The following is a 22890-nucleotide window of genomic DNA, read 5'->3' as shown; positions in this document are numbered from 1 at the left end:
TGTAGCAACAAAAGAAGAAAGCTTTTAGAAGATCCTAAACAAATCAATGAGACAACAACAACAATAGCTCCGTCTAACGGTCAACAAAATTGACAAGATCAGTACTCTACCGGACTCTTTGCTCTGCCACATCCTGTCCTTCCTCCCAACCACAACTTCTGTTGTTGCCACCACCAGCCTCCTCTCTCGCCGGTGGCGCGACCCACCCAATCTTCCTTTACCAATGGCAACGGTGAATCTCAGTACTATTGTACGGCCAACACACCATTATTCGCCTCGGTTGAAAATTTTCTTTCCCTCCGCACGATACGTGGCTTTCGAAAGTCATGGCTTAACGCCGCCATTGGATCCAACCTTGAAGAACTACAGCTCAATCTCTTAGTAGAAGGAAAGCAGAATCTGGTGATGCCTCTCACCATATTCACTTGCACGAAGCTCGTGACTTTAAATTTGCGTACTTTCGGCGTTGCCGTTACAGCACTAGACCAAGTCTCATCCTTTCACCTTCCATCCCTCCAGAGATTGTCTTTGCTTCTCAAATCTTCCAATAACCTCGAAGCTCTTCTTTCCGGTTGTCCAGTTCTTGAAACCCTAAACTTTCAATTATCCACCTATGCCCTAACCCTACTATTGAGTGACTCATTTAAAATTGTAACTGTTCTTACCAGCTTGAGCCGAGGTATAGGTCGTCCTCCCGATAAGGTCGGCAAACTCCTAAGGCGCGATGCGAACCTCGTCGGCAAGGGAAGAGTTGGAGAGGTGGGTACTTGCAAAGGCACTCCGACGCTCAAGTCAATAAGAGAATGTGTATGAAGACTTTTTCTTAGAAAAGATTGCCTACCTCTTTTGTTCCTGTTTCTCTCTTTTATACTTGCTCGGGTAAAGATGATTGTTTTGTCCTAATCGTAACGTCTGGGGAGAGAATTAATCATATGTCCGACGTTATGGAAATAAATGCCGATTATTGCAAATGTTCGGTTATTATCGTGGGTACGTTACCGAGCTATAACTCGCAACCGATTTTACTGGTCATATCACAGCCCACAAGCTTAGCCTGGCCTTGAGGAGACGGGTTGAGCTTTTTGACGAGTTATAGCTCGGTATACGGAGCCCCCAGGTCAACGTGGCTCACTCAGGTTTACTTTTAGGGTATAGAGAGGTGCGAAGTAACTTTGAAACATTTTGTTTCATTGGGCGTTGTGCGTAGTCATTATTATGACTTGGTTCAACTTCCAAAGTTACTTCGTAACCGTTCTAAGTGGCTTTAGGTAAACGGCGTGGATTAAATCATGGAACTGAAAGGTTCATTTAATTAGTGGCTTAGGTTCAAGATTGACTCTCTGCGTATTCTGTTTAAGTGGGAAGCAGCAGTTTTTCATAGAAGCATGAGTACCAGAGGTTAGTAAACCTTCTTTACTTCTACTGCTTCTAATCTTTCACTGAGAATGGGTGATAAAAAGAAAAAATTGTTACCTCAAGTTGAAAATGATGAGGATTATAGTTGGGTTGAAAAAGACGTTCACATACGTGCTTCCTTGTTTTTTGATATTGAGAGTGTGAACAGGGTAAACCTGGGTAGAATAGTGAGGACTGGGTTTCGGCTGGAACTGCTGCCATGCAGTTGGTCTGATCGTGTTTTTCATAGAAAAAATGATTTTCAAAGCTTTTATATGTACAGTTGTGTCATGGAGGAATTGCGAGTTAAGCTTCCTTTTACTAGCTTTGAGTGTAATGTGTTGAAACAAATGAATTGCGCCCCCTCTCAAATACACCCGAATGGCTGGGCTTTTATCAGATGTTTCCAAGCTCTAATGGATTTTCTTGAAATTGAAGCGGAGCTGGAACTGTTTTTTTTTTTTTTTTGTTTATTCCAAGCTAAAGGGGTATGGAAGGGTCTGTGGATTAATTTAAATAGTACTCCAGATTTTTCTGTCTTCAAGCTTTATAAATCGTCTTTTAAAGATTTCAAAGAAATGTTTCTGAAAGTAAAATCGGTTGATGAGGAATTTCCGTTTTACGTTGATGAACATTTGGGGAAAAAATTTCCCATGTACTGGTGTTGCCACCCGCAACACATACTGGGTCCTGAATTCATAAACGGTCGAAATGAATGTATAATTTCGTTTCTGATAGAGATGGTTGGTAAAGGTGGTTTAATCTCGGTTTTTGATCCGCTTTCTTGGGAGGAAGATAAGACTTCTGTTATAAAATATTTCGGTAAGAAGTTGAAAAGATTGTTCTTTGGTTCTGATCTTTAATATCTTTGATGGGCTGACCAAATAATGTTTTTATGTTGCAGCTGGCAACTTTCCTGGGGTAACTGCATCTAGCCTAAGGTCTCGATTTAAGACCAAAAATTTTGAGGGATCGTCATCCAATCAAGACAAGATTGATGGAGGTGCCGAAGTTAATCAGCCCCCGCCGAGGAAGAAGGCGATTGTTTTCAAAAAGAGGAAGTCAGAATCAGTTCTGCCAGAAGAGGTACAAGGTAAGGACGAAAGCGTTCAACTGGAAGATTTATCAAACTTTTTGATAAAACAAGATAGGCTACACGTGTTTGAAGAGGAAGGGGAGGGTTCTTCAGTGTGGAATAAGAAGTTTCCTTTCAATGTTGTGGCCGATGAAGTCGTTCAGACTATGACAAACATTAAGCGAGTGGAGGAAGTGGGGGATATAGGGGTTGATCAATTTCTACAGGTTGTTGTTTTTTTGTTCTGTGTTGTTTGTTTTTTTTTTTTGTATAAGAAACGTGTTTGATAACCAAACATTGACCTGTAAATATCAGGTACTAGGATTTCGATTGGCTAGCATCGGGCAGAGTCAGGAGAAAAAACATAGAAAGTCAATCTGTGAGGCTTCCCTAGTTGCCGAGTTAAAGGAACAATTGTTGCTGAAGGAAACAAGTGTGAGTGATTTAAAGAAAAGGGTGTCTGAGGTTGAAACTGAGTTGAAGGTGGAAAAAGAATGCCATGAAAAGATTTCTGGTTTGTTGAAAAAGAAGGAGAATGACTTGACGAGTTTGAGTGATCAGGTTATCGAGGTGTCGGCGAAAATGAAAGAGCTTGAGAGTCGTAAGGAAGGGGATATCTTAGATGCTTTCGCTGAGGGGTTTCAACGAGCTGTTAATCAAGCAAGGTTTCTAATTCCTGATGGAGATTTTTCCGCTATGGATCCCGGCAAGATAATTCGGGATGGTAAACTTGTTAACGACAAAGAGACTGTCGAGGAGGGAGATGATAATTTGGGTGACTAATATCTTACATATGTAGTGTTAGTAGCTTGTTTTTTGCATAACTAAAAGGTTCACTTAGCTGTTCGAAGTGACTATTTGGCTCCTTTTGCCAAACTTAATGTTCTGTATTTATTGGTAAAAAACTATTTTGATTAGGGTTGTCTGTTTCCTAATCATATATTTTGTTGCCCTGAGTTGGCTTAAACGACAGTTATAATTATGTTTTTCGCGCATTCGTATTATAGTAATGCGACTTTTGATATGATCGGTTCCTCCTTTGAAGGAGTGTAACGTTGTATAGAATAAATTCCTTTCGGAAAAAAGTAATTGGCTTAATGAATATATATGAAATAAAAAGTTACATTTTATTAATACAGTACCTGTACAATATCGTTTCACGGTAAGACAGCCTCATTAAAACCTCCACGAGCAAAAACCCTTTGGGAAAAAATTCTCATGGTAGGAAAAAGAGTACTGGCATGCTGCTTTATTAACTGTAATATCGTTTCAGGGAGCTGACGTTCCATGTGCTAGGAAGTTTAGTGCCATCTATTTCTTCCAATTTGTATGCTCCTCGGCCTAGGACTTCATATATTCTGTACGGACCATCCCATGTTGCTGCGAGTTTCCCATGGGAGGGAGGTCGGCGAGCTTGTTCGGTTTTTCTGAGTACTAAATCACCAATGCTGAAGGATCTTGGGATCACCTTCCGCCCATATCGTCGGCTAAGTTGTTGTTGTAATGCTCGGTGCCGAATGGCTGCTGTTTCTCGGACTTCTTCGATTAGGTCGAGCTCTGCCTGCCGAGCTTGATCGTGTTGTTCGGCTAACGTCTGCATTGAGCCCTGGGACACTTCTATAGGAATCATAGCTTCAGATCCATAGACCAAACGAAATGGGGTTTCCTTGGTTGTCGAATGAGCTGTAGTATTATATGCCCATAGTACTTCTGGGACAAGCTCAGCCCATAATCCTTTTGCATTGTCAAGCTTTTTTCGTAAAGCCTGGAGGATGACCTTATTAGCAGCCTCTGCTAGCCCATTGGACTGTGGATGTTCGACGGAGGAAAAGTACTGCTTTATTTTCAGATTCTGCAAAAAAGTCTTAAAATTTTGGTCGATAAACTGTCGACCATTGTCAGTTGTAATGTGACCGGGTATACCAAATCTGCAAATTATGCTTTTCCAAACAAAGCTTATCATTTGTGTTGATGTGATTTTTGCCAAGGGTTGTGCCTCGATCCATTTAGAAAAGTAATCAATTGCAACTACCAAATATTTTACCTGTCTTGGAGCGATAGGGAATGGTCCTAGAATATCGATTCCCCATTTATCAAATGGCCAGCTTACCACTGAATGATGAAGACGCTCTGCTGGTAGATGAATGATCGGCGAATGCTTCTGACAATTATTACAGGTTCTGACTTTGTGTTTGCTATCTTCCCATATCGTCGGCCAGTAAAAGCCGGCTCGAAGAACTTTCTGTGCTAGGCTTCGAGCTCCGGAGTGTATTCCACAAATGCCCTCGTGGGCCTCGGATAAGACAAGGTCGGCCTCTGACCTGTCCAAACATTTTAACAAAGGTCGAGAGTATCCTCGCCTATACAGAATGTTACTTAACAACGTATAATAGGAGGCATGTCTCCTGAATTTGTTTTTATCTTCAATTTCTTCTGGAATGGATCCAGAACGGAGGTACTGAATGTAAGGCTGTTGCCAACTGTCTTTATTATCAATGTTTAAAACATTAAATGCATCAATGCTTGGTTTATCTAGAGTTGATTGTAAAAGGGTGGCAGTGTGGGCTTGTGTGATTGCTAATTTTGACAGAATATCTGCCCTGTGGTTTTGCTCCCTAGGTATGTGAATAACCTCAATGGTTGAAAAATTTTTTAGAAGTTGTTTGACAATATCTAAGTATTTCAATAAGATCGGGTCTTTTGTTTGAAAACTGTGGTTCACTTGTTGAACGACTAATAATGAATCACAGTAAACTTTTAAATTATCAACATGTAAATCGATGGCTAACCTGAGCCCTGCTATGAGGGCTTCATATTCGGCTTGGTTATTGCTGGCCTTGAATGAGAATCTGAGAGAATGCTCGAGAACTATGCCATCCGAGATTTCGAGTAATATTCCAGCACCAGCACCCTGAGGGTTGGAAGCGCCATCTACGAATAAGGTCCACTCTGTACTTGATGCATCTGAGCATGGTTCCGTGAGTTCAGTAACGAAGTCAACTAAGTATTGGGACTTGATCGACCCTCTTGGCTGATATTGAATGTCAAATTCTGACAGCTCAATGGCCCATTTAATCAGCCTTCCTGCTAGCTCAGGTTTTGAAAGAACCTGCCGTAAAGGTTGTCCAGTTCTAACAATGATCGTGTGGCTCTGGAAATATGGTCGGAGGCGTCTCGATGAGAATACTAGGGCCAAGGCGAGCTTTTCCAACCTTGGGTAGCGAAGCTCGGCGTTCTGTAAGGACTTGCTCACAAAATAGACTGGGTGTTGGGCCTTATCTGTTTCTGTTACAAGAGCAGAACTAATTGCCACATCAGCAATAGACAAATATATGTATAATGGCTCGCCGAACTTTGGTTTTTGTAAAATGGGGGATTTTGAAAGAAATTCTTTTAAGCTCTTGAAAGCCATTTCACAGTTTTGGTTCCATTCAAAATGTTTTGCGTTCTTTTTTAAACATTGGAAAAAGTTTGAGGATTTAGGTGCTAAACATGGTAAAAATCTAGATAGAGCGGCTAATCATCCTGTTAGCCTTTGAACCTCTTTTATTGTGGATGGACTTTGCATGTCGAGTATTGCTTGACATTTCTCTGGATTTGCTTCAATTCCTCGGCTAGTGAGGATGAATCCGAGGAACTTTCCTCCCTGAACCCCGAAGGCGCACTTTTCTGGATTTAACCTCATATTGTATCGTAGGATTTGCCCGAAGATTTGGCTAGGTCCTGGACATGGGAGTCGCCGAGCTTGGTTTTGGCGACCATATCATCAACGTAAACCTCTATATTCCGGCCTATTTGCTGCTCGAAGATCTTATTCATCAACCGTTGATATGTTGCCCCTGCATTCTTTAGGCCAAAAGGCATAACATTATAGCAGTAATTACCATTCTCAGTTATGAAAGCCATTTTTTCTTGATCTGTTGAGTGCATAAGGATCTGGTTATAACCAGAATATGCGTCCATGAAGCTTAAAGTACCGTAACCACAAGAGTTATCAACCAAAGTATCAATACAAGGTAAAGGGTAAGCATCCTTAGGACATGTTTTATTTAGATCAGTGAAATCGACGCACATGCGCCACTTACCATTACTTTTTCTTACCATAACCACATTGGCCAGCCATGTTGTGAACCTGATTTCTCTGATGAAATTGCCGTCGATTAGCTTTTTCACCTCGGCTATTGATGCTTGTCGCTTTTCGGTGCCGAGGTTTCTTTTTTTCTGGGAGATCGGCCGAGCTGCTGGATTGATTGCCAATTTGTGTGTTATAACAGACGGATCTATTTCTGTCATATCAGCAGAGGTCCATGCAAATAGGTCGGCATTTTGCCGTAAGAAACTTGCAAGGCTTTTTCTATCTTCAGTACTCATTGAGGTGCCCACAAAAGTGAACTTCATTGGGTCATCATTTAGAGTGATCTTTGTTAGCTCTTCATTTGGCATAGGCCGATCTTCGAAATCAGCCCGAGGGTCAAGTTCGGCTGGTATTATTTGTTCTGACTTTATGGAGTTGATCTGTGATTGTCCGACTTTTTTGAGGGGCTTTAAGCTCGTGTTATAGCTTTGCCGAGCTTCCTGGAGGTCTCCGTGAATCGTAGCTACCACATTGTCCTGCACAGGGAACTTGACGCAAAGGTGAAGAGTAGATACGATTGCTGCAAATTTATTTAAAAAGGGTCTACCTAAAATGACATTATAAGGGCTAAAACAATCAACTACAAGATATTGAATATCTTGCGTCCTATATAATGGTTGCTCACCGAGTGTGGTTTGTAACCACACCGATCCCAGTACAGGAACTCGTTCTCCTGAGAATCCGACCAAGTCTCCAAAGTACGGCTGCAGAATATTATTGCTCAGCTTCATCTTTTCAAAGGTTGTGAAAAATAAGACATCCGCACTGCTTCCTGGGTCGAGTAAAACCTTTCTTACTATCAGGTCTCCTAAGTGAATAGAGATGACAACAGGGTCATCTAGGTTGGTATCGACACCATTGAAGTCGGCTGATCTGAAGGTCACTGCTGGGACATTCGTCAGTGGCGAGGATTGTTTGGGGCATCCGTTACTGCCAGCATGGCTCTATAAGTGCATTTTCGGGCCGAGCTTGTGTGTCCTCCTCCAGTGTAACCCCCTGAAATACAATTTATTACTCCTCTAGGTTGGGCCGGTGCTTTTTCCTTTCCTTTTGAGGATGTGCCAGCTGCTGATGTATCGGGGGCGGGGATAGTGTTCTTCTGGATATGCCCTGCGATGAATTTGTTGAGATGCCCTTACCTTGCTAGTCTTTCGAGGAGATCTTTAGCAATGACGCATTCGTCGGTTGTGTGTCCGTGTTTCTGGTGAAAAGTGCAATATTTCGATTTGTCAACGCTTTTTGATTCTGGATAATTGCCGGCTTTGCGAGGAGGCTTAATTAGCTTAGAGTTGAGTATCTCCTTGATAATGTCGTCCCTTTTTGTGTTGAATTGAGTGTATGAGTCATAACGAGGGACCGGCTTAAATGCTTTTTTGCCATCCCGGGGTTTATCGTCGTCTTTGCTTGTGGTTGATCTTTCTGTCCTCCTTGCTTGCCTGAGTTCTTCGACATCAATCTGACCTTTGGCTTTCTCATGAAACTCGGCTAAAGTTTTGGGCTTTGTCACAGCGATAGTTTCCTGAAATTTGCCGGGGCGGAGGCCGCTTTTAATGGCGTGGAGGTGGACCTTTGGATGGAGGTCGGGGATCCTCATGGCGACCTTTGTAAAGCGGATGATGTAATCCTTCAGGCTCTCTTGTGGTCCCTGCTTAATAGTCGTTAAATAGTCGGAATTGTGGAGGTATATTGCGGACGCTGCAAAATGGTCTTCAAATTGGCCAGCTAACTCCTGAAAACGGGATATCGAATCTGCAGGCAAAGAGCAAAACCAGTCAAGTGCAGGACCGTCTAAAAAAGATGGAAAACATCGACAAAGAATTGGATCAGATGCACCATTAACAATCATAATAGATCGGAACTTCTTGACATGTTGCTTTGGGTCGCTCAATCCGTCATATAGGGTTAGAGTCGACGGAAGAGTGAATTGTCTGGGGAGCTGAAAGTTCATTATATCTGCTGTAAATGGCCCTGCAAAGTTGTCAGGTTGTTCTTCTTCGTTGTCAGGCTGAGCTTCTTCAATCTGGTGATTTCCTTCATTGTTGCTTGAGGTGTCTCAGAAACATGAGTTCGTTTGTTGTTCTCGTGATCATTATTATTGTGTTCTAAGCGAGCTTGTACCAATTGGGCGAGTTGGTTTTGCATTCTCTGGTTATCCTCCGCCATTCGTTGGTTTGCTTGTTGAAGCTCGGTCACCATCCGTAAAAGCTCGGATGGAGTAGGCGGGGGAGCGTCAGCCATGAGAATGTAAAAAGATTTTGGGGCTTACCACAAGTGATGTTTCAAATTTTCGGGCCCCACGGTGGGCGCCAATGTTCTTACCAGCTTGAGCCGAGGTATAGGTCGTCCTCCCGATAAGGTCGGCAAACTCCTAAGGCGCGATGTAAATCTCGTCGGCAAGGGAAGAGTTGGAGAGGTGGGTACCTGCAAAGGCACTCCGACGCTCAAGTCAATAAGAGAATGTGTATGAAGACTTTTTCTTAGAAAAAATTGCATACCTCTTTTGTTCCTGTTTCTCTCTTTTATACTTGCTCGGGTAAAGATGATTGTTTTGTCCTAGTCGTAACGTTTGGGGAGAGAATTAATCATATGTCCGACGTTATAGAAATAAATGCCGATTATTGCAAATATTCGATTATTATCGTGGGTACGTTACCGAGCTATAACTCGCAACCGATTTTACTGATCATATCAGTAACATTGAAATATTGGAAGAGTTAAATTAAGATTCTAGTTTGGCTTCTTCGGCGATGGAGTTGACTCTAGCTGCTTGTGATCTTATGGATTTTAATCATTTGCTACGACTGCAGCTTACTCTTCAATATTTCGAAAGCGAGGTTGTCATGGACATGCTCGGAAAATGTCATGTGCTTAAAGATCTTACAATTTTGAGGCATCAGGTTTGTTAACTTCTAATTTAATGCAATTATTGTTTGCTCACTACATTTATTTCCATCACTCATAGAAACTACTCTTTTGATCGTCAAATAATTCATATAAGAAAGGTTAAGTATACACAGTGACAGTGACGGAGTTTAAAACAAAATTTTAAGAAAAATATTTAATATAAAAATATAATAATAATATTTATATTAAAATAAAATTTATAAATATAATTATTTTTTTAAATTTGTTAATAATAAGTGTTACGGATCCGACCCACGGATCCTACGCCCGGAATGGTCCCCGAACCCGGTTACCCGGGTCCGACCCGCTTCGCCCTTCTAGAAGGCTCGGAACTGGCCCTCTAGAGCTCCTAACCAACTTTCAAATTCAAACGTCTCCCTTATCTTAGCCAAACAAGATAAGATAAGATAACTACCATCACCTATAAATAGAGGACTCAGGTCCCTCCAGGTATTCATTCATTCCTCACACCTTATACCTCTTAGATCCATTCTGACTTGAGCGTCGGAGTGTCTTTGCAGGTACCTCCCCCCATTGCTCCAGTCAAGTGATCCGGCATCTGCCTCAACCCGCAAGTTCTCAATCCATCTCTCAACCCGTACCAGAGACATCTTGTACATTGGCGCCGTCTGTGGGGACTTTGCAACGTTGTGGCGGCTTGGCGGATAACCCAGAAGAGCAATCATCAAACTCAGATTTCTTGCGTGTAACTGAGAGCAAAAAGGAATAATGTTTTCTTAACTTGCATCACCTTTACATATTTATGCATCCTTTCGCCCTACTCCAACGGCGAAATCCAAAGGAATAATGTTTCCTTAACTTGCATCACCTTTGCAGGTTTATGCACCCTTTCGCCCTACTCCAACGGCGAAATCCCAAAGGAATAATGTTTCCTTAACTTGCATCACCTTTGCAGAGATAACACACCTTCGCCCTACTCCAACGGTGAAATCTCAAAGGAATAATGTTTCCTTAACTTGCATCACCTTTGCATGTTTATGCACCCTTTCGCCTACTCCAACGGCGAAATCCAAAGGAATAATGTTTCCTTAACTTACATCACCTTTGCAGCGATAACACACCTTCGCCCTATTCCAACGGCGAAATCCCAAAGGAACAATGTTACTTGCAATTACCTTCTTAGTGATAACACTCTTTATGCACTCTCGCCCTACTCCAATGGTGAAATTCCAAATCCTCTGAGCCCAAAGTCTCGCCTCCCTTTAGTGGGACACCTCCACCCCTTGGACCCTCTCATTCACCACTCCCTCATCCGTCTCTCCAAGCGCCATGGCCCCATCTTCTCCCTCTACTTCGGCTCCATGCCCACCGAGGTTGCTTCTTCTTTTGAACTCTTCAAGCTCTTCCTCCAAACCCACGAGGTCACCTCTTTCAACACTAGGTTCCAAACCTCTGTCATCCGCCGCCTCACCTGTGACAACTCTGTCGCCATGATCCCCCTTCGGACTTTACTGAAAATTCATAAGGAAGCTCATCATGAACGACCTCCTTAAATGCTACCACCGTGGCCAAGCTCAGACCTTTCAGGAGCCAATAGATCAAGAAAGTTCTCAAGGTTCTTGCACAGATACGGGGGGACAGCCAAATCGTGGCGGCATGACGGAGAACCTCGAGGAGCAATCCTTCACCCGACACCCCAACTCAAACCCACAAAGCCCAACTCCCGAACTCCAAAGATAACACTCCTCCCACCCACGGGAGGATAATAAACGCGGCACATCGCCAACCAACCACAACCTAGCAACAACCAAGAGAGGACAACCATCCTCCCACTGAAGCCCGGCCACCCGATGGCCTAGGAGAGAAGGCGGTCCAGATAATCCAAGAGTTGTGCCTCAGGGTGCAAAACCTCAAAGGCCGAGTCATACCCAAAGAACGGTACCACCCGGAGCATACAAGTCAAGCGACCTCCAGGACCTAATCTCATCGCGATACCAGGAACACCAGGCCCCTGAGCAACAACACTGCAAACAACACGATCGCAACGTTTCCCTAGACCCGAAACACCGACGCGGAGAAGACGACCGACGGTACCATCGGGAGGCCAAACAAGCAGGAAACATGCACGTGATAATGGAAGCCATCCCGTTCACAGAAAAATCCTTGAGAGCCAAACTTCTGAAGGACTTCAACAAGCCCACTGACATGAAATAGAACGGGACCAACGATCTCGGAAACACCTAACGGCCTTCGAGGCCAGGATGAACCTGGAAGGAGCCGCCGACATGATCCAGTGTAAGGCCTTCTCGATAACCTTAGTTGGCCATGCGATCAAATGGTTCAACGCCCTCCCAAACGGGTCCATAGCCAGCTTCCACGATATTACCAGAAAGTTCATGGCCTAGTTCACTATCAAAATCACCAAAGTTAAATACCCCATTAGCTTGCTCGGAATTACCCAAAGACAAGACGAATCTACGAGAAAATACCTAACGGTCGATGGACTTATGAATAAGGACTTCTAAAAGTATCTCACCGCGAAGCCAGTCTGGACTATGCACGAGATTCAGAGCGTCGCTAAAGATTACATAAACGATGAGGAGGTGAGCCAAGTCGTGGCGGCCAATAAACGGCAGAACGACAGTACGGCACCTCGCCAAAACACCCCACCAAGAGAAAACCGAAAGGAACACTCCAAACCGACAAATGCTCAAATTACACCCTCTTGTTAGCTCCCATCACCGAGATCTACCACCAAATAGCTGACCGAGGCGTCCTTCCGAAGGCCCGACCACTTAAAGAAAGAACGGGCGGCAACAAGAATTTATATTGTGACTACCACCGAGGATACGGGCACAGAACACAATACTGCATCGACTTAAAAGACGCTCTAGAGCAAGCCATACGAGACGGCAAGCTCTCCGAGTTCGCCAAGATCATCAGGGAGTCTAAGCGCACAGAAAGAGACAGATCACCAGAGAGGGAAGGACGCAACCCAAGGACACAAAGACAAGCCCCTCGGGAAAGTCCAGAAACAGACCTGACCATAGTCGTCAACGTCATAACAAGCAAGGATAAGCCGGAAAAGTCGAAATCGGCACTAAAAAAGAACTTCAAGGTCCTGGCAGTCAGAAACCAAACCCCAACAATCATCACCAATAATGCGATAACATTCTCCCCCGAGGACTGCCAATACGGCACCTCGGCAAAAGATGCCCCTTCGTTATCTCCGCAAAGATAGGAACCGGGCTGGTCAGAAGAATACTACTCGACACATGAGCAGATTCCAACATCCTCTTCAGGGGATCCTTCGACAAACTCGGGCTCCGAAACGAAAACCTACAAACCCACCATAATGGGGTAACCGGGCTTGGGGATAACTTCCTTCAACCGGACGGCACCATCACACTTCCCCTCACCATCGGAGCCGGGAACCAAAGAAAGACCATCCTCTCCGAATTTGTCATCCTCAAGAACTCCACCACCTACAAACATCATCCTCGGGAGAAAGACCATTAACAACCTCTCGGCGGTCATCTTCACCAAATTCTTACTCATGAAGTTCCAAGCCGATGACGGCACTATCGGCACAATACACAGAGACCGGAAAGTCGCGGTAGAATGTGAGAACACCAGCTCGACCCTCCGCAAGAGATCCCGAGATGCGGCAGGCATCTTCCTCGCCGACCTCGATGTACGCCAAGACCAAAGTTCGCGCAGAACCGTGCGATGAAACGACAAATAGGCAGAGTGGGACCTTGCAGACAAGGTCAGGAGCATAGCACACCTACGGGAGCTAGCCCTAAAACAAAGAATAAGTCTAAGGTACAATGGCAGCACGGTACGATGAGACTTTGGACCAGGAGACCTCGTCTTACGACAAAACGATATCGGTCCACCCACTCCGGAAGAAGGGATGCTCACGCCCAACTGGGAGGGTCCCTACCAAATTAGGATAGTAATCGAAAAAAGAGCCTACATGCTCGAAAGACTAGACGGGACCAAGCTTCCAAGATCCTGAAATTCCACTAACTTACGGTGCTACTATATGTAGAAACATCCTTCCAAAGCAACAAGATTGAGGTCGTTTAAGACTATCTCTTTATATTTTGCCTTTTTTACTTGCATTTATTGCTTAAGTCATTTAATCATATATTTTCTTACTGGGCACTCTTTCCTACCCACATTGGGAGGTTTTAACGAGGCCCAAACCATAAATGGAATTCATTTTCTCAAAAGCATTGCCCCGTCCGACGGCACGAACCAAACGCGGCTACATAGGAATCGATTACCCCGAGGCCAACAAAACGGATATCCAAATAAGTAAACGGCTACACGGGAATCGATCACCCCGATGCCAACAAAACAGATATCCAAATAAGTGAAAAGGCTACCCGGGAATCGATCACCCAGAAGCCAACAAACGGATATCCGAATAACAAAACGGATATCCAAACGGCTACACGGGAATCGATTACCCACGGATATCCAAATAAGTGAACGGCTACCCGGGAGTTGATCACCCCAGAGCCAATAAAACAGATATCCAAAATAACAGAACGGATATGCAAATAACAAAATAGATATCCAAATAAGTAAACGGCTACACGGGAATCGATTACCCGAGGCCAACAAAATGGATATCCAAACAATAAAATGGATATCCAAATAAGTGAACGGCTACCCGGGAATCGATCACCCCGAAGCCAATAAAACAGATATTCAAATAACAGAACGGATATCCGAATAACAAAACGGATATCCAAATAAGCAAACGGTTACACGGGAATCGATTAACCCGAGGCCAACAAAACGGATATCCAAATAATAAAACGGATATCCAAATAAGTGAAAAGGCTACCCGGGAATCGATCACCCAGAAGCCAACAAACGGATATCCGAATAACAAAACGGATATCCAAACGGCTACACGGGAATCGATTACCCACGGATATCCAAATAAGTGAACGGCTACCCGGGAATCGATCACCCCGAAGCCAATAAAACAGATATCCAAATAACAGAACGGATATCCGAATAACAAAATGGATATCCAAATAAGTAAACGGCTATACGGGAATCGATTACCCACGGATATCCAAATAAGTGAATGGCTACCCGGGAATTGATCACCCCGAAGCCAATAAAACAGATATCCAAATAACAAAACGGATATCCAAATAACAAAAACAATGACTCGTGAAATCGATCACCCGCAAAGCCAACAAAACAGAAATCCAAATAAGCTAAATAAACAAAGTCTTGAAATCGGCCCACCAAGAGGCCTAAAATAAGTTCACAATAACAATCCAAAAAAGGCCACACAAAACAAGCATGAGCTGACGGTCTTCCAACTTGCGGAAAGCCAGACTGACCAACATCCTACCAATAAATGCAGGATGATGTCACGCCCTTTTCAGGCCCCTCACAGTCTCCCAAACTACAGAGAATCAGACTCCCCAATGACTTAGCATTGAGACCAAGAAAGCATACTCTCATGCTCCGAGGACAACTGTTCCAGACCCGATCTCCGGGCCCTTCTTCAGAACGGTCATCAAGCTCGGCATGTGATGAGACGTCCAAACAACGTGCTCCTCGCCTGACCATGAAACGGCCAGGAACTCCCCAAATCCTCGACCTCGACTGGAAAAACCAAATAAATGATCTCCTTGCCAAACCACAAACAGCGAGGAAAAGGTTCCTCCAGCGATGAGACTGAGCACTCTCACTCTCTCGCTCCGGGGGCAACTGTTACGGATCCGACCCACGGATCCTACGCCCGGAATGGTCCTCGAACCCGGTTACCCGGGTCCGACCCGCTTCGCCCTTCTAGAAGGCCCGGAACTGGCCCTCTAGAGCTCCTAACCAACTTTCAAATTCAAACGTCTCCCTTATCTTAGCCAAACAAGATAAGATAAGATAACTACCATCACCTATAAATAGAGGACCCAGGTCCCTCCAGGTATTCATTCATTCCTCACACCTTATACCTCTTAGATCCATTCTGACTTGAGCGTCGGAGTGTCTTTGCAGGTACCTCCCCCCATTGCTCCAGTCAAGTGATCCGGCATCTGCCTCAACCCGCAAGTTCTCAATCCATCTCTCAACCCGTACCAGAGACATCTTGTACAATAAGATAATAAATAAATAATTCTACAGATAAAAAATATAAAATAATTTATAATAGTACTTTTTGAGTTCTTAGTAACTTAAAATCTTCAATAATTCAATGAGAAATAAACTTTTTAAAAATTTATAATATTTATTAAATTTTTTTATCAATTTATACAAATACAATAATATCAATACTTATTGAATATTTTAATATTTTTTATTATATAAAAAATTAAATTAAATAAATAGTAAAATATAAAATAATATTAAATTAAATAAATAAAAATATCTAATTTTTTATATTTGAACTCAAATGTAGAGGGAGTGTTTCTTGTTGAATAGAGAGCTGCGAAATGCGATGATCCTTTTCTATTCTTATGCGACGATTTTTTTTATTCTTATATTTTTTTGTTAGATAACTTTTTTTGCAATAAAGTAAGAAATGAGAATTAAAAATGGGTGTTTTAAGTTATAATAAAGTATTTGAACCAACTAAATTATTTTTTTATTTTTTAAAAAAGTACTACTAATTTTTTTATAAAAAAATTGGGAAAGTCATGGCCCTATTGTCTCAACTAATAAGTTCCACCCCTGATTATACATAAAAAATAATTAGCTATATTAAATCAGTATTATTTAATTATTTTTAATAAATATTTTATATTTTAATATTTATTTTATATTAATAGTTAATTTAATAATTAATTTTTAATATACATTTAACATGGTTAAATTTGTATAAACCAAGAAGGGATAGTTAAATAATTTTAGTGACCGATTTTGATTATGTTGATCTTCAACATTTGGGCCAAATTTTAATTTAGTTTCCAACATTTTAAACGTCATATTTTTCTCTCAAAAATTTTATTGTTGTCTTACCATTAAATTTTTGACACTAATAATTAACAAAATGAGTAATGTTACTAGTTAAGTCATATCTCTTTCTTGAAAAAACATAACTAAAACTTTTAAGTTACACTTTTTCTCCTTAATTTTCTTTTGGTACAAAACTTTAAATACTAACAATAAATCATCAATGCTTTAAAATTGAAGAAAATTTTTTTATATTAGTGATCGTTGATGAGTCAATTTTACTGACATACTGAAATTGAATGTTATAAACTCTTTAATATACAAATTACTTGTGTTAAATTTAACGGTGGAACAAAATTAAACCCGCTTAAAATTTTGTTGGATTGAAATAAGATGTTTGAAAATTTTAAATTAAAATAGGACGTTTGAAATTTTAAGATTAAATTAAAATTTAATCTAAATGTTGAAAATTAAAATAATATTTTACTCTTAATAAAAAAATCTCTAAAATAATAATTATTGACTGATTTTAACAACGAATTGCTTGACAAGTGAGATAGATAACTAAGTTGATATTATTTTATTTTGTTGTTCTAGAAAGGTGAATCACAAGAATGGACAGAGCCCGAGGAAGTTCCTAATTGTTTTGTTTCACATTTGGAACGTGTTACATTTTACATGTATCATGACTCGGAAGAGGAAAAAGAATTTATTACCTATATTCTAAAACAGGGGCTCATTTTGAAATCAGTTAAAATTTGGGCGGATCCGATGGGATTTGATGTTGTTAGCACTGATGAGGAAGAGTTATATCTTACACCAACTGGATCTAAGATATGCCAACTTGAGATTATATCATCTTAGCTTGTTAAGGTATCATCTCTATATCTATTCGAACTATGGGCCATGTTACATTTCTTGTCTTTTTTTGTGACATATAATCCTTACTTTATGGATCATCAATTTTGGAATCCAAATTAATCTATATATATGTTGACCATGCAATAATTGTGTTGGAATGGTAGATTGATAGTTGATGGCAGTGTTTGATACATGTATGTATGGATGTATTGTTGTACTGTATGTGTTAATAATAATTAAGGTAATGTTTGTTTTTAGAGACTAAATCTGCAATTGAGAGATTGGGATCTAGTCTTATATTTAGTGGTGAAAGATTGAAATTAAAATTTTAGTTCTTTCCGTATTTTTAGAAAATAATAAAAAAAATTAAAATTTTAATGATATTTTTTTAAAAAAATATTTTTATTTAATTTTTTAAATTCTAAATCTATTCTTTAATTATCGTTGGGGTGTATTTCTGTAATCGTTGGGGTGTATTTCTGTAATCGTTTGAATTGAATGGACGCAGGTGTTCTGAATTGAATTGATAATCTCTAAGAGGAGGAAAAGAAAGAGTAGGAAAAAAAGAAGTGATAGTTCTTGTAAAACTTGAGAAGGGGGGTTGAATCAAGTTAGCTTAAAACTTAAAGTTTCAAACTCTGTTTTTGCTGTTGATTGAGTTGCAGGAGATTATTTGAAATTATCTCATACGCAGAACATAAAAAGAGCAGAGAAGAGGAGAAAGAGGCCACCATGTATCCTGGTTCGGATTCTCAGTGCCAGGAATCCTACGTCCAGTCTCCACCACAAACCATGGTGGAATTTTTACTATTAATTCTCAGGTTACATACACCAATACTATTGAATTACTCCCTAATTCAACTTGTATCTACCCCTAAGCTTTCTTCACCAAAGCTTAGCAACTCCAAAGTGATGTCCCAACTTGGAAGGGAAATCTAAACAGATTCAATCTCATCAAGTGCTAACCCAACTTGGCAAGGGGAACTAAGCCTAGTTCATAAACCCAAATTACATAAGAAATTAGTGGCTATTTTGCATCACTTTTGCCTTTTCTCTCTTGGCTTTTGAACCTCACATAATTGCCTTTTCAAAACAAAAAATAACGCAAGACAGCCATAACACAAAGATCAGAATTAAGCTTGAGTAAAAGAAAAAGATTCCAGCTCAATGTATGAGATGGTGCTCTGTATGTGTGCTCTCTTTTTCTTGACTTGAAATGGTGGAGTGAAGCTTGTTATATATCTTCAGCTTGTCTTCATTGTAGCTTCATCCTTTTGCTTATCCTTGCTGCCCGTTGGAGCTGGCACAGTTAGCAAGCTGTCCTTCTTTATCATGCTTCACAACCCTTGCTGCTGGAGGAGCTCGTCCACCACCTCTATGGTCCTTTTCCTTGCTTTCTTCCTTGGCATGCTCTTCTTTTGTATTCTGCTCTATTTTCTTGCTGCTGCCGCTCTGTGCTCTTTGCTCGTTTGTCTTTTGCTCAACCACGATCCTAGTATTGCTCAGCTGATGTCCTTGGGTTAGTGGTTGTCCTAGTGTCTTTTCTTGCTTTTATAGAGCCACACCTATCCTTGCATGATACAGGTGTCCTCTCATAACAATTGGTAAAACATATAAACATTTAATTGCTGAATGGTACTATGAGAAATTGTTGGACTTGTTGACAGCACTAAGGAACAATGTGAGATGTTCTTCTATTTGCTGTGATGAGCTGATGCAGCATGAACTAGAGTATTTGAGCCTGCAACACTAAAAACACTCATCAAACAATATTGGGCTTTTAACCCAAATGAATGTTTGTCATCATAACTTAACCCAAAATCAAACTAGGCTCAACAATTTTTTCCTTGATGACAAACATGATAAAATAGAAAAATTAAGAAAACTAATTTGAAAGAGTTAAGAACACTTCCCTTTGATGACATTTGGATTTTGAGTTGCTCCCCCTCAATGCTAGCATTACTCCCCCTTGATCATGGCTCACATCTTTACCTGGACAAAAACTTTAAAAACAGCCAAGACCAATATTTCCAAGTAATATATCATAGTAATGGAAGCATAGAGCAATTAACACTAAGCACAACACAGGATAAATTATAGCACCACAAAATATTGTTCTTAACTATTACTGTTAACCCCTAAGCCAAAGCTAACATTCCTTTTCTTTTCTCCCCCTTTTGTCATCAAGGGAGGAAACGAAAATAACCTGCACAAAATTTGTTAGTGGCTGGTGCATATAGTTTAAGTAGCATAATATTTAAGGTCTTTACAGTCATCCAGAAAATTAAACAAGTGCAAAAAGTACACTAAGTCATCAATAAAAATTGAAAACGCCCCATAGTTTTCAATAAAGAAAAGCCCATAGTTCCAGAGACTGCTTCAGCACTTGATGCCCATCATTCATTATGGTCAGAATTGAATCCATTAGCTTCATAGTGACTTAATGAAGTTTACTCATCATCTGCCAAAAAAAATCTCACCGCGATTTATGAGGCAAAACACGAAAGATCTCATTATTTGAATCATTAAGAAAACAAAGATGAAGCAAGAATGCCCAATTCAGTTCGTAACTTGTAGAACATCTCCTATATCAATGGTTTGGTGAAAATATCTGCTAGCTGACCTTCAGAGTTAACAAACTGAATATCTAAATTTCCATTTTGCACATGTTCTCTTATAGAATGAAATCGAACTTCAATGTGCTTTGTTCTTGAGTGCAAAACTAAGTTTTTGGAAATATTAATAGCACTCATGTTGTCACAAAATAGTGGAATATTAGAGACATTTAGTTTATAGTCAGCTAGTTGAGTTTTCAGCCATAATAATTGAGAGCAACAAGAGGAGGCTGCAATGTACTCAGCTTCAGCTGTTGAGAGTTCCACTATAGCTTGCTTCTTGCTAGACCAAACAATGAGAGATTGCCCAAGAAAACAGCACATGCCACTTGTGCTTCTTCTATCAATCCTGTCCCCAGTAAAATCTGCATCACAGAAACCCACTAATTGAAAGGAATCAGTCTTAGGAAACTATAACCCATAATCAGTGGTACCAAGTACATATTGGATGATCCTCTTGACAGCTGAGAGATGGGACTCCTTAGGCTTTAATTGAAACCTTGAGCAAACTCCATCACTTTGGATGATATCAGGCCTTGAGGAGGTTAGATACATCAAGGATCCAATCATCCCTCTATATCGTGTCTCATCAACATCTCTACCATGTTCATCCTTATCAAGCTTGATATTAGGATGCATGGGAGTTCCCATTGGCTTAGCAAAGTCCAGCCCAAATTTCTTGACAAGTTCCTTTGTATATTTTTCTTGATGGATGAATATACCTTCTGCATTTTACTTGATTTGCAAGCCTAGAAAGAAATTGAGCTCTCCCATCATGCTCATATCAAATTCATTAGTCATAAGCTTAGCAAAATCTGCACACAAATCCTCATTAGCCGAACCAAAAATTATATCATCAACATAAACTTGCACAAGAATAAAATGATCATGATAGTTCTTAATAAATAAAGTGGTGTCAGTGGCTCCTCTTTGAAAATTGTTTTTCAATAAAAATGAGCTAAGCCTCTCATACCAAGCTCTAGGAGCTTGTCTCAAACCATATAGGGCTTTAGCTAGTTTGAAACATGGTTAGGAAAAGATTTGTTTTCAAACCCAGGTGGTTGAGCCACATAAACCTCTCTATCTATTATGCCATTAAGAAAAGCACACTTTACGTCCATTTGGAATAGCTTGAAGCCACAATGAGCTGCATAAGCAAGGAGCAATTTGATGGCTTCCATTCTAGCTACTGGTGCAAAGGATTCATCGAAGTCAATCCCTTCTTCTTGATCATAGCCTTGAGCAACCAATCTGGCTTTGTTTCGGACAATGGTTTCATCTTCACCCAACTTATTTCTAAAAATCTATTTAGTGCCAGTGACTTTCTTCCCATTTGAGTGAGGCACTAATGTCCAGACCTGATTTTTCTCAAACTGCTGCAATTCTTCCTTCATAGCTAACACCCAAGATGGATCAGCAAACGCTTCTTGGATGTTTTGAGGTTCAATCTTTGATATAAGAGCTAAGTTGTTGGATTCAGCTCTTCTCAAAGATGATCTTGTTGATATTTCTTTGGAGGGATCACCAATTATGAACTTCTCAGGATAGTTTTTCAGAAACTTTCATTCCCTGGGCTTTCTTGGTTGAGTTGAGGATTCAGGTTCCTCTTGATCAACAATGGCCTCTTCATCAGTGTTTTCTGCAGTGACAGGAGATAATTCCAAATTGTCTCCTGCAAAATTTGAGTTTTCGTTGCTAACAGGTGCAACTTCATGAGAACTTGAATTTTGAGGAACTGGCTCAGCATTCTTGGATAAATCAGCTTCAAAACCTGGACTATCATCAATGCAAACACTGGGAACATTGTTAGACTCATAGAAAGTGACATGCATGGTTTCCTCAAGAGTTTTGGAGTTTTTGTTATAGACTCTATAAGCCTTGCTATTTGTGGAATAACCCAGAAAGATGCCTTCATGTGTTTTAGGATCAAATTTTCCTAAGTTTTCTTTGATATTCAGAATGAAACACTTGCAGCCAAACACATGAAAATAACTAAGATTGGGAGGATGCCCTTTCCAAAGTTCATATGGGATTTTCTTCAAAAACTTCCTAATGATGGTTCTATTTAAAACATAGCAAGCTGTATTCACAGCTTCAGCCCATAAGAACTTGAGGATTTCATATTCACATAACATAGCTCTAGCCATTTCTTGTAAACTTCTATTTCTTCTCTAACTACACTATTTTGTTGAGGTGTTCTTGGACAAGAGAAGTTATGTGATATGCCTTGTTCATCACAAAAGGATTCAAAGAATTGATTTTCAAATTCTTTACCATGATCACTTCTAATTGAAACAATTTTTAAACTTTTTTCATTTTGAATCTTTTTGCTGAATTTCTCAAAAACAAAAAAAAGTCTCATGTTTATGAGCAAGAAAGAACACCCAGCCAAATCTAGTATAGTCATCCACAATTATCATGCCATAACTCTTTTCTCCAAGACTTTGAGTCCTAGTTGGTCCAAACAGGTCAAGATGCAACAACTCCAATGGTTTCTTAGTAGAGACATCTTTCTTGGGTTTGAAAGAGGTTTTAATTTGTTTACCCATTTGACAAGCATCACAAATGATGTCCTTATCAAATTTTATATTAGGAAGACCTCTAACTAAGCCTCTCTTTACAAGCTTAGAAATTTGGAACATGCTAGCATGTCCTAACCTCTTATGCCACATCCATTTTTCAGATTCCATTGAAGAGAAACAAGTCACATTTTGAACTTTTAGATCATCTAGGGTGATACCATAAACATTGTCACTTCTTTTGGCAACAAATAAAACAGTCCCTGTTTTCTCATTTATGACTCTACAATCAGATTTTCTAAGGGTTACAACATATCCAAGATCACACAATTGACTTATGCTCAATAGATTATGCTTTAACACATCAACTAAAAAGACACTATCAATGCAAGTTGAAAAATCTTTGCCAACCTTACCAATGGCAATTATTTTACCTTTACCATTATCTCCAAAAGTGACAAATCCTCCATTATACTTGTTGAGTTTAATGAAGACAGT

The 22890-nt window shown here is 40.5% G+C and overlaps 3 protein-coding genes across 3 annotated transcripts; 1 reads left to right on the top strand and 2 right to left on the bottom strand.

Moving 5' to 3' along the window:
* The first annotated feature begins 1445 nt into the window (after positions 1–1445).
* LOC148543609 (uncharacterized) lies at positions 1446–3253 on the top strand. Its single transcript, XM_088498596.1, has 4 exons — positions 1446–1728; positions 1876–2217; positions 2300–2697; positions 2786–3253. The coding sequence occupies exons 1-4, from the start codon at positions 1446–1448 to the stop codon at positions 3251–3253; spliced, it is 1491 nt and encodes a 496-aa protein (XP_088354722.1).
* Positions 3254–6151: 2898 nt separating this feature from the next.
* LOC148543608 (uncharacterized) lies at positions 6152–7336 on the bottom strand. Its single transcript, XM_088498595.1, has one exon. The coding sequence runs from the start codon at positions 7334–7336 to the stop codon at positions 6152–6154; it is 1185 nt and encodes a 394-aa protein (XP_088354721.1).
* A 404-nt stretch (positions 7337–7740) lies between these two features.
* On the bottom strand, positions 7741–8553 carry LOC107614753 (uncharacterized). The gene has a single exon (XM_016316891.1). It carries the CDS (start codon positions 8551–8553, stop codon positions 7741–7743), a length of 813 nt encoding a protein of 270 aa, XP_016172377.1.
* Positions 8554–22890: the final 14337 nt, after the last annotated feature.

This window comes from Arachis ipaensis, chromosome B9 (genome assembly GCF_059453495.1).
Source record: "Arachis ipaensis isolate K30076 ecotype BB chromosome B9, ASM5945349v1, whole genome shotgun sequence".
Taxonomy (NCBI): Eukaryota; Viridiplantae; Streptophyta; class Magnoliopsida; order Fabales; family Fabaceae; genus Arachis; species Arachis ipaensis.
Note: the sequence above shows the minus strand (reverse complement) of the source record. Positions and strands in the feature narration are given on the sequence as shown.